This window comes from Diaporthe amygdali (assembly GCF_026229845.1).
Source record: "Diaporthe amygdali strain CAA958 chromosome Unknown NODE_67_length_57791_cov_81_407388, whole genome shotgun sequence".
In the NCBI taxonomy this organism is placed as follows: domain Eukaryota; kingdom Fungi; phylum Ascomycota; class Sordariomycetes; order Diaporthales; family Diaporthaceae; genus Diaporthe; species Diaporthe amygdali.
The window spans coordinates 1-12,157 of NW_026517087.1; the positions used below are offsets into that span (position 1 = coordinate 1).

The 12,157-nt window shown below is 50.0% G+C and overlaps 3 protein-coding genes across 3 annotated transcripts; 2 read left to right on the forward strand and 1 right to left on the reverse strand.

The window, feature by feature from the left end:
- Window positions 1-1,278, reverse strand: J7T55_004196 (uncharacterized protein; the record flags this gene model as incomplete). Its single annotated transcript, XM_053136163.1, has 3 exons — window positions 1-560; window positions 607-814; window positions 869-1,278. Coding segments are annotated over 3 exons (1,178 nt in total), but the record flags the coding sequence as incomplete, so codon positions are not given.
- Window positions 1,279-8,784: 7,506 nt separating this feature from the next.
- Window positions 8,785-10,786, forward strand: J7T55_004197 (Serine/threonine-protein kinase dst2; the record flags this gene model as incomplete). Its single annotated transcript, XM_053136164.1, has 6 exons — window positions 8,785-9,388; window positions 9,446-9,672; window positions 9,750-9,766; window positions 10,076-10,101; window positions 10,522-10,558; window positions 10,711-10,786. The coding sequence occupies 6 exons, from the start codon at window positions 8,785-8,787 to the stop codon at window positions 10,784-10,786; spliced, it is 987 nt and encodes a 328-aa protein (XP_052986219.1).
- Window positions 10,787-11,127: 341 nt separating this feature from the next.
- J7T55_004198 (restless-like transposase) lies at window positions 11,128-11,790 on the forward strand (the record flags this gene model as incomplete). Its single annotated transcript, XM_053136165.1, has 1 exon — window positions 11,128-11,790. The coding sequence occupies one exon, from the start codon at window positions 11,128-11,130 to the stop codon at window positions 11,788-11,790; it is 663 nt and encodes a 220-aa protein (XP_052986220.1).
- Between the last annotated feature and the right edge of the window lie 367 nt (window positions 11,791-12,157).

Consider the following 12,157-nt stretch of genomic DNA (forward strand, 5'->3'; position numbering starts at 1 on the left):
CGAACCCCGTCATCCATGCGTTCAATATCGCGAAAGACAGGCCGCTGTCGCCATTCTTGCTTCCAGAGAATTCGTAGACGGTCACTGCCTTTGGGGACAATTAGATTGTAAATCTGTCGAGGGCTCGTGAACCCGTTCTCAAATGCATCATCAGCCAGCGCCATTGCCATTATAGGTATCAACGGGTCATAGATCAGCATGTCATCCTCGCGGAAGGCAAACTCCTTGGGATCCGATGTGCCGCCGGACCTCTTGATGTGCTTCAGGTTCACCTTCAGCACAATCCGCGGCCGCGGGCCTCCGCTCAGCGGCGGGAACAGCTGGAACTCCAGGTGCTCATATAGTAGCTGACCGATGAGTGCGCCTGGCCGTGTAGCCGTGGCGCCAGCGAGGATCAGGTTTGCTGCAAGCTGCACGCGAAGGCGTTCATGAGCAAATATCTCTTCGTCTCGAACCCAGTGATGGTACAAGAGCATAGCAAGGTCCTCCACGAAGAGCCCGGCCTTCTCCTTCCTGCTAGTATCCAGGCCGTAGGTAGGTGTTACATACGTACGAATCCACTAGGCATGTCAGTATGAATTGACCGGCGGACACCATGGCTCTTACGTTCCGAATGTCATATAGCACCTCCTCCTTCATCCAGCTGGCCATCTTCTGGGAATAGACCATACTGAGAAGTTTCCAGTAGGTCAGGACTGATGACTCCTTCTTTATTCTTGAATTCTCGACCCTCCAAACTAGGTATACTTTGAAAACAGGAGAGTCACACGCCTTCAGGGTTCTCATTGGGTCAAGCCTCCTGTATTTGCAGAACCTGTCCCGTCCGGTGTCAGCCACGGATCGTCGAAAAATGATTCTCGTGTCCTACTCTTCCCACTTTGCCTCCTGCTCCTCCTCCATTCTCACTGTATTTCTGGAGTGGTCGGCTAACGTCGGACCTTCTGCCCGGAATCGCTCCAGCAACTCGTCGTAGTACCGGGCCTTCTCATCTGGATCCTCCTCTTGGGAGCCATAGCCGGAATCGAAGCCAGGAAAGTTCCGGTTCCATCCCGCCCGCTCGTCCGCAGAATCATCCGATTCAGTTTCGGAGCTAGATCCGGAGCTCGAATCCAAGCCCATCTCATACTCCGATCCGGATCCTGATATACTGGGTATCCCGCGTTCTGATACCGACCACGCCTCTTGCCCAGACGGCGACAAGAGAACGGGTGACTCCTTTTCAATTCTGAGGCGTCTGCGCTGCCACGCACGCCGCGGTACAACAGAATGTTTGGTCATGAATGCGGAATATGAGCGTCTCGAGGAGCTCTCTGGCCAGACTCGTTTACGGTGTAGTTGAAATGGGTTATGGTGATAACTATGATGCAAACTGACAACGGGCGAGATGGTGAAGGCCGCTCGCAGGACTTATTAAAAAACTTGCCAAACACGATACTCGCAACATGATACCTGACACGTACTAGTTTCGGTGGAGTTGGAGGCTTGGGAGATTCTATCCTCAACCTATGGTTTTGATGGGATCGGTGGCACCTGAGGATGAGATCCATTGGTCGGACTTCGGAAATCAATTGGTAGGCAGTCTTCGTGTGGCCCTTTCATTCGGCGACTAATTTAGATTCGTATACAGTACAATCAATATAGAGCGAGGTGATTATCTTCGCCAGCAAGACCATTCCTCTTTGCTTGTTTCACATTGCATCCCTTGTCGACGCCGCCGTCGAAGCCTGCAAGCCTTTATTGCTGGAGCAAACGAAATGACAAATCTATTCGACATGTGCTGAGGCAGGATGACGAGCTAGCTACCAGTGGTGGAGTCTGGCGAAATATAACACGATAAGTCCCGTTCGTGTGTGGCTCTATAGCTCAAAATCTCACTGGCTGAACAATGATTCCCTAAAATCAAATTTGAGCTCTTGAATTCACAACTGAATTTTGACTTGAACGTCCTGTCATGCGGGATCAGTCGAAAGGCGTGAGGTTGTGATCGCCAAACATTAAAATTATTGGATATACTCCCTGTCGAAGTACTGTACAGTACTGAAAAGTCATTGACCTCTAGAATAAATCCTAGGCTTAGGTCCTGGGCCCGGCCAACAGAGCAGGGGGCTCGTTTGGACGCTTGGCTTCTGTAAGCGTCACGCTGGCCAATCACGCGAGATCACGCCGCTGATTGACCTCCTTTTGAGCCGTCGACGAATTAAGGCTGTTAGTCTCCACGCTCATCGTCGGATAGCACCCCCTTGTCATAGCGATTGCTCAATCCAGTTCAATCCGCGATTGGACGGAATTATGGGCAACAGAATGCAGTCACTAAATGTCACCCACGAAGTACTTGCGACGGTTGCCTTTAATTAATCTCGAAAAGGCAGAGGCGTTTCTCAGGCAGGACCATCCAATTGAATTACAGCCTTGCTCTGGCCAACCATATCATAACTTACCCGCAAGCCCGAGTGGGGTTAGATCATTTTTTTCTAGGCAGAGGGCAAAAGCCAGTGGAGGAAATTGGTGGCAATTGGCTACAAGGTATCCAGAAACCAGACTTGATTCGGAAGGATGGACAATCATGGGCTTTGTATGGTACTGTATAACAAGTGATTTAGGTGCACGGTCGAGACCCAGGACGGCCTTTGGGTGCTGGCCCAATCACATTTGTACTTATGGGCTTCTTCAGCCTCCGACCTTCGCTTTATCATGTCTGGACATTCGTGGTAGCGGGACTTTCAGACGAGCCCTGCTCCCAAGTCAGATATGATGTCCCTTGTCCCGGGGGTCGGAACGCTATAAAACAAGTGATCGTCTAAACTGGCATGAATGCCCTCTCCTGTGCTGTCCACATTGAGTCCTCGCTTCTGTCTCAAAATGCTCGTCGCCGCCATCATCAGAGCTATTTTTCTGTTTCAGGTCTCGGCAATGTCCAAGTCCATTGGGTCCATCCAAGATGCTGAGGTGGCTTCGACTGCCGGGGGCATTGAGACACGCCAGCTTCTACTTCTTGACGGTGATGCCTCTTGATCAGCATAACGATAGAACAACGATGAGCTAATGCCCATAACTAGACAATTCGCACTCTGACGAAGATATAGGCCTCATCAAGAAGGGCGTAGACCTCTAATCTGCGGGTCTCGAAGAACTACAGGGGAAAAGCACCTTGGGGGACCCCGCGTTCGCGCCAGGTCCGGGGGCAAGAGACCTGGCACACCGTATCTTTCTTTCCGTTCCCACGGATGCCGAGGAACAAGAACCGGCATCGCATTGGTTTCTCGGATGTAAGTATTTTCTGTCCGAGAGAATTGTGCTGCAAAGAGCTGACTCGAGTATACTGCTAGTTCTCTTGTGCGCTTTACAAAAGCACTTCAATGTGCAAAACTCTGAAGGCGGTTTGATTTTAGATGATTGGTCTGCGGCCAGGATGGCCGTGCTCTCAACAGCGGCGTAAACAAAAGGATTCAACTCCTATCAGGTAGTATGACTGGTGAATGAAAAGCTTTTCCTTAATGGGTCATCATTCCATTGGGAATCTTCTTAGGGTGTCCTTTATCTCCAGTCAAGAACGAGTGGATTGCTTGAATGCGCCTTTACCGATCAATTTGGAATTTAACGGTACCATTGTCTTTAAATCGTCAGACAAGAGGCACATGCTGTGATGTGAAGTCACCAGGTTGGTTTGGAAGCCACAGCCCTCGAAATATTGGTCGAGGGTGTTTGAGTGCGTTGGCGCGGGCACATCAGCTAGCCTCCAGAGGCAAGATCGGGCTGTACGCCTGAGCCAAGCTTCGTCATCGTCTTAACACAGAAGAAGCTGTGATTTACTTTCAAAGCTCCGGCTAGTTTGGTCAAGGGAACGTGGGAATCTCAGGAGCCCCTGGCACTTGCAGTTTAAGTTGCGTTAATAATTTTCATTAAATATCACTTGATTGCTGCAACCTGATCTACTCCCATCAAACCATCACATCCTTTCCATGAGGTCTCATCCCTTCGGAATGGTCCGAGCGCGACGTCACTTCGATCTTGTATTTCGAGCCGGCTCTCTAGATTCGCCCTAAGTAGGCCACTGGCCTGGCTACGCCAGACACACTCTCTAATTGCCCACCAAATCTCAAGAAGTACTCGAGACGCTGAACGTGGGCGAGATGCCGGGTTGTGTGTGACCTCTTGGTTGAGAGCTTGGTCTGAATGATGTGGCTGCAAAAATGACCAGGCTATTTTCACCTCAGCCCGAGCCTTCCACATTTTGCCTAGCTTTTCATCTGAGTCAAGGATCGAAGGGAGGACGAGCATGAAGCGGGGTTTTTCCGTGGCGAGATGACCGATGCTGTTCGTATACTGAAGGATATGTCCAGCGCTCTCGCATACCTGGACGGGCAAGGCATTGTGCATAATGACATTAAACCGGGTAATATCCTCTATACCCCGGCGCCCTGGGAAGCGCCTCGGGGGCCTTCTCAGCTTCTGGGAACGGAGCCGTGTTAATTGATTTCGGTCTCGCCGGGCCAGTCGGCGAGGTTTGTTGTGGCGGCACCCCGTGGTACATCGCTCCTGAATTTATGGGACAGCAGCGGGGACTGCCAGCAGATGTTTTTGCTTTGGGGGTTCTGATGCTTTACGTTATGCGATGCTTTGTTATTCCAGACCAATTTTCATGTTATCATGGGAGGCATGGTGAGTGGTTCATTTCTCTGGTAGGCAGACAAGGAAGCCGCGAGCTTGAAGCCATGAAGGAATGGCTTAAGGAAGTCGACAGGCAACGCGAGTTACTAGGAGCAACCGAATCCACGGGTGTTGTGGAGGCCCAACTTAGAAAATTGATTGGCATGATGTTGTTAAGTCATGACGAACGAATTGTGGCTAGGGACCTAGCTAAAATCACGAAGGATTTGCATATCGGCTGCACCGAAGAAGGTACGCGGAGTGGAACGAAGCGGACCGCTGCGGCGTTGAAATGATGTTTGGGAACCCTCATAGATCACATTTTGAGTAGCACTCCACATTATTCCAGAAATGGCAGGGCGGACAAGTCAATCCAGAGGATGGCACGTGGATGGCACTGGATGAGGGCGGACAGTGATGCGGCCAGGTATTGAGATCACCCTAGTCTGTGAGCGTTCATTGGCGGCCTGCTTTGCTGGGTCCTGCGCTGCCCACTCATGCGCTGGCCACAATCCTCGCTCTTGAGCTTGAGGATTCGAGCGGGAACGATCCTTGAAGTCGTGAAAGACCTTTATGGGCACTCAGAGAAGAGGGGCACCAGCCATATCCTCTTCTATTCTGCAGATGTGGCGATGTTGCAAGCGGCATGCAATGGATACGGATATGGCGCAATGGATGCAATCACAATACATTAGAATCGTAAGTATAAGCAGACTGTACCATTCTGACTGTGCTGGCGCCTTCGATGTGGTGCCCTTTTGCAAGGCTTGGGGCGAATCAACTTCGTTAGGTCTATATGGAACCAGACGGTTCCGGAGGAGCACCAACGACGCCGGATGTCTACGGAGTTATTGATCGTCTTCCCGAGCCAATAGAGGACACCCTGAATTTCCTTGATGCCTGTTCAGGCTGTGCTCGTAGAACGTCTTAAATGTGCAGTGAGACTTTGCGCAGGAAAGCGGTCTCAAATTAATGCCCTGTCCCTGGGCCACGATTAAATGCCTCTCATCTACCCTGGATTTGCTTTGCATGTGCCATTGGAGACTCCTCCGTTGCAAAGCACTAAAGTGGCACCCCTCGGTGGGGCACCGGAAGGATCTAGTGTGTGTCTTGATATGTTGTTCAAAACTTTTTGTATTGAGGCAGGTGAGTTCGCAGTGGCAGCATGTCAAGTTGTTGATCTGTGACATGGATGGCGCGGGCGATGAGGTCGTAGTCTTGGCTGGTTCTGAGAGCAAATCGTTGACGCCGTCCCTTACGATTATCTCGTCATCGTCATTGTGATTACAAACACACCGAGCTAGAGACCATCAATACAACTTCGTTGGAAAACCTGCGAATGCTTACCAGAGAACAGATGCCCACATGCAGCACGCTCCCCCTCCTGCTCTTCGACATCATCCATTATCTCATCTTCGCTAAAATAACAATCGCAGTCATCTAGAGGAAATTAATGTGAATTCGTTAAAGAAAACTGTAAATACTTACCTGCGAGGCGCTGACATTTAGGACAATCCCCCAACTCTTCCACATCAATTGTATCATTCTCACGATTGCACTGATCTAAACTTGTTGAAGCTACTCTTGAATCGTGTGGGTACCTGAGAGGGTCGAATTGCACCAATTTGTTGGACTAAACCCGCATGCGGCATTATAAGTGTCAATTTCCTCGCATAGGTTGGGGTTTTCTACCTCCTCCACGGCTTCTGGCTCGCCTTCGGATATGCCGAGTTCCTTTTGGAGACACTCGAGAAGACGACGGACTTGGAGATCCTGTTCATGCCTGCAATTCAATATTTCTTGAACGGCTCCCAGTAACCGCCTTATTTTGCCCTTGGCACACAATGATAATGAGCTAGCCATGGCTGATGGGTTCTATCGCGTCAAGTGATGGAAAGGGACCGCTGCTGTGGGTAATCACGGGGTTTGAGTCTGGGAAGCGACAAAATACAATTGCGCTCAGAATTCGAAGGGGTCAGACTGCTCGGCATCCCTTAAATTTGCTTCGACGATGCATAGTACATGCACATGCTGTTCGCACGAATACCACGGTGATGCCTCGCATGCTTCTCGCATGAAGGTGGTGTTCAGCATCTAATCAAGGGGTGACTGCATCGTGCGAGTCCCAGGAGGAAATCAGGACAGGCCGGACAGGGAACACTGCAGAGGGGTGTATCCTCCTAATTTGTCACCAAGCACAGCTGGCTGGGCGATTAACTGGTCTGGAAGATCACGCCTGGCCGAAATTACCCAGGTTGGAATGCATGCGTGGCTTGGAAATAATGACATTCTTGTGTCACCAATTTGGCAACACGATCTGTGCCGCAATGACATCCCCTATTGCGAAACAGTGGCTTGGTGATCTGGTACAACGATTGGATCTCCTAGTCCTTGTGCAGCCCCTTTGAAAGGGACTCACGCCTTGGCAGGATCACACTTTGGGTTCCGAGAATAAATTCACGGAAATCCTTGTCGTCCCAGGGATTGTACATAACTATCCCCTGAGCCCAGAGCCCCAAGAGGCCGTACTCGTTTATAGACAGGGTGTAAAATATAATCCGCTGTGGGCATAGTGGCAAGTAGAGGCACTCGGGCAGGAAATGAGGGAGAGGTGAAAGGCCACTGAGAGAGGAACAACAAGGCGCGCGAGGGCGAGGAGTTGTGATTTTGTGAAGGCGGGTTCTTCGAAAGTGCACCACAATTTATCAACACAGGCCTCCCCTGTACTGATGCGTATTGCCGCCCGAAAAAAAAGTCAGTGCAACGAGGCCGGTCTTGTCCCCCCTCCCCCCCACCGCTTCTTCCATCCTTTCCTCCCCAGCCGCACCCACCCTCACTATTTAGAGCTCAAATTTAGGCTGTAGCGCTGTCACCCGGCCAGCGAATTGATATACCGGCATGCATTCGCGACCACATCGCATCGGCCCTGAGCCGATAATCTCCTCCACCTCCCTCTCCTCCTTCTCCCCATCTCACGTAAGGCACCGACGCGTGGTAGGTTACTTGGCACTTGATCGCAATTTAGCAAGTCCTCCCGCAGAAACTCCAGCGAGGCAGGTCATCCGCCAGGAGATCGAAGATGTTGTTTCCAAGAAGTGTGAGTGACTATAGATCTGTCCTCGACTGGGGTTTCCGTGGATTTGTTCTCCGAAACCAGGGTAGTGTTCGGTCAGGGTCGGCCGTGTGTCTATCGATTGGTTGTTCCACTACTGGCAACATGTATAGAGCCCAGACACTGCAACCGATCGATGCGGCCTGAGCGAGGTTGTTTTGGACAGATTGCTGAGGCTTCTTGCATGTCGGCGTTCAGTAACCCCAAACTACCGACGTGGTTCAACACGTAAGGGTGACCAGAGTAACTTTTAGAGGTGAGGACGTTCGTTCACATTGACAAGAGGGGTCCAAGATGTCTCGGCAAGAATTCAGCCACACAGGTGATACCCGCGTTTATAGCTGCCGCTGAGTAAAACTGTATCATCAACTTAGGCCCCCGACTGCTGCTGCTGCTGCTAGCAGAAATGGTCGCATTGCGGCCTTTTGCCATTTGGTCCACACAGTTCTCACGACGCTGTGCCAATTGCGCACCTTCAGCTGGGATCAGAGAGCGGGAGGGAATTGACGCCCGACAGGTAATGAGACCCATGTGCTTGAACGACTTTGCGCATATTGTATTGGTAAACAGTTGAACAGGCCTCCATCTTTGTCCGCCCCTTGAACGGAATAATGAAGGAAATTTTGTCTCAAAGTGTACACCTTAATAAGTGGCCGAGTTCTTTAATTGCGTGAATAGTTTATGCGGGAGACAAAAACCACCCATTGCACACAGAGCCCATTTCTGTGCTTCTGGATCAATGAGTGGTGCGTCTTCCGCGAGACTGCCCGTCATGTGTTACGTTATTGTCTGCAGTCAAATTAGCGTATCCAGGTCCCTGTCTCAAACCGCCTTATCCTCGCAGGAGTTCCGAATAGATGGGAGGGGGTATGAATTAGGGACCAACGGCCCTAGAACTAGGCGTCCATCTTCTGGGCCTGATCATGGACCGCCGGGGACGTAATTTAGACTCTGGCTTAGGTCTTTAGATGTGCGCATCCCTCAGCAGCACTTCTTTCGTTCTACATGCAGAAATCATGCCCATCATGTTGAAGCGGGAGACCGTATTTCCTGGTAGCAGCCAATGGGCCGCTGCCAGAGGCTCGGAGCCTGCTCTAGAGACAGACGTTCAACCCCCTGTAACTCCTTTATCCGTCACCAAACGAAGGAACCGATTAGCCATTCCTCGCATGGACCTGCCGGTCAATATTGCACATTCTGGTGATCACCATCCACCACCTGTCATCGATGGGTCGCCATGGAAGCATTACAAAACAGCCTATGGGCTTGAAATGGGCGGTTACGTCGCCGTTGTCTGCAAGATCCCCGCTACAGACAGACTATTCTCAATGCACAGTATCTCCGGCCCCAGTCGGGCGCAAAAGGTCGACGTGCTCCGGAGCCTAAACCACGACAATCTCCTCCTGCCCGAGGAGATATTCACATACGAGGACTCAAGCTGCGCTATCACCGAGGCTGCGGCCATTTCCCTGGGAGATCTCGTACTGGTCCGCCCAGACGAGATCCAGCTCGCTGCTATCGTAGGCCAGGTCCTGCGCGGCGTATGCTACCTTGCATCTCAGGGCTTGTCACATGGATCGATCAGCCATGCGAATGTCCTTCTGACCACTAAAGGGATTGTCAAAATTGGTAAGCGCTGCACCAAAGTCTCACGAATCGCGAATGGTTGCTAACGCACGCTTGGAGCTGGTTGCGAGGGATGCTCTTCTGCTATCGGAGAGACCCGGAAAGCTGATGCGCGAGCATTGGGAAGGGTCATGTGTTGGCTGATGGGCGATGAGACCGAGATCGCCGCGGGAGGTGACGAATCAAAAAAGAGCTCGCTCCGGCTGAAAGACCCTAAAAAGTGGTCGGCGGAGGCGGTCGATTTTCTGAGTCTCACCCTTAGCGTGTCGGTCCAGACGCTGGCGGAGGTGGGTCACTATCCCCTAGTCTCTTTCCGCGGATGTTGACGCCTGTCTAGCACCCGTTTCTGAAAAGCCCTCTCCAGATCAACGAGCTGATCCCGTTAGTCGGATTGGCCCTCATTTCATCGTGCAGATTCTACGATTTGCAAAATAGTTTCATGCGGCCCAGCTCGAGAACTTAGGAAACCAACGTTAGTGGATATTCGACCTCAAAGCCGAGTGCGGGACGAATTCCTGCTGGAGGAGTGGGCATCTTGTCGAGGAATGAATAATGTAATCAAGTAGAGGATAGATTCCTCAGTCGTGCTCTCTTGGTTTTGTTCACACGATTGCTGTGCGGACCTTCTTACCTTTGTATTCGAGGCACGATGTGACAAATTTGACTGGTCGCGGGAAATGGCCTGTCCAGGAATTGGGAAGCGACGTCAACTGCAGGTGTGTGTCTGCTACCGACAAGTATGCTCTAGGCTTAGGAACCTATTACATTTTCCTAAGTACAGTTAAGAGCATAAATAGCTTCCTCTTTTGCAACATTCTTCGAAGTTCTGACGGAAAACACTCAGTGCGGATTATGTTTCATAACACACTGTACACGCTATTTGTCATGATTGAGTGGCCTATGGTTTTGCATCCTTATCGATCATCAGCACTGCCCCGGAATTGTCAACCTGTGCCTTATTGAAGGTACCCTCGAACTTATTCGCACTGTACCTGCGGAACAAAGATGATTGGTCAGGGCTGCTGTTCTTGCTCAGATCGTGGAGTACCTGCAAAAGTTGATTGTCATCGGTACTTCTGTCTGTCATCAGGCTCTCGTTGCAGATGTTCCTGGAAGACTGAAACCTTGCGAAGTAGATCGATGTGACCCCAAGTCCTCACCAAATGCGGAAGAGTAAGTTATTGACTCGTGCTATGCTCATAACTGTAGAACGGTGGGAACCCTAAAATATACTACCCTCTATATCCCTACAGGTCAAATCAGGAATGCTGCTAAACGCATTTCGGAATGAGCACAGCACAAATTCAATAGAAACAGTGAAACAGTTCTCAGCTCGGCCCAGAGGATCTCTTCATCCAGTTCCTCTCCGATAAGGACTTCGAGATTAACATCCGCCGTTGAAGCTCAAACTCCTCGGCATTCACTGAGGCTCCACTATCTCCCAGCGTCATTCGTGTTGCATATATGCTTTTGGACGAAGCTTGACGGCGAAAAGTTTGTCTGTATCTGCATAGTATAAGTTTAATTTTAGTATATAGGCAACTCTCAGATACAAATTTTAAGCGGGACTCCGTTCTTTTAAATTTAAACTTTGACAATCGGAGCTATTTATTTAAGGTTACCTAGGTAATTAGTTCCAATGCCTGATCATCACTACTCTAAGACATCAAAACTTTACAGCCTGTTCTCAATACATTCTACTTGCTTCATTTATCTAAGCTTCAAATTCTAAAAACGACATCATGGCGCCAATCATCTGCGAAGTCCACGACTCCAATGGAAATGGAGTCCAGGAGATGGAAGTCTGTCTTCAATGTTTTGTTATACCCGGCACGCCTGACGTAGAATATGTTTCCTACACCAATGAAGATGGTGGTATCGACAGGTGGTTTCGCAAGGACGAAGATGGTGCGCCGAAACCAGTGGAGGCTCTTGACTACACCCACTTCCGCATTACCTTTCGGACAAAATCAATTTTCGAAACCGGCGCGCTTCCCTGGCTTGATGTGTGTACTGATCTATATCTCATTGGCAAGGTGCAGCATAATATCGCCCTGCAGTTCGGACCTGATAATCTCGCCTATCAACTTAAGCACACGTCGCGGCCACTTTTCAGCTGGGTGAGGGACTGTGAGGTGGATTGGGCCGGAAGGAGAATTCAGCCTCACTCAGAAGATAATATAGTAGAAAATCATGTTTCTGGTTCGAGCTCTGGCAATACAAAGCAACTCTCACCGGATTATCCAGACCTTGATTCATGTTCGGAGGGAGATTTGGACGACGATGAAGACAGTGACTATATCGAGAGTCAAAGCTTGCTGGAGGAAGACAGATCTTTTAGCAAGAGAAAGGCTTCATTTGATGAAGGGGATATGCCACCAGGAAAGAGAGTTCGGTTTAATTGAGAGACAAGGGAAGAATTTAAATAGTCTGCATACCCCCTGAGTTGCTTTTTCAAGACTTATGTGTTGCGCTTTGGAGTTAGCCACATCTTTGCAAATTGAAACTTCTCATAAGATCTGGGGAAAAGAATTGTAATCAGCGCCATCAGGCCCAATATGTTATGTGAAATTTTATATTTACATTTGAAAATCATCTACACGTATATATGCATTGATGTAGAGTATTCTGGAGTCTGTTGAACTCTGTTCGAAGCTGCACCTCTCTGGGTCGGCTGTTCTCTGGTTGCATGTACTTGCATGTGTTCTTAGTGATTGTGTACAAGCTCAGCCCTTGTTCCTTTACAAGAGTGCCTAGAACACACGGTAGCTT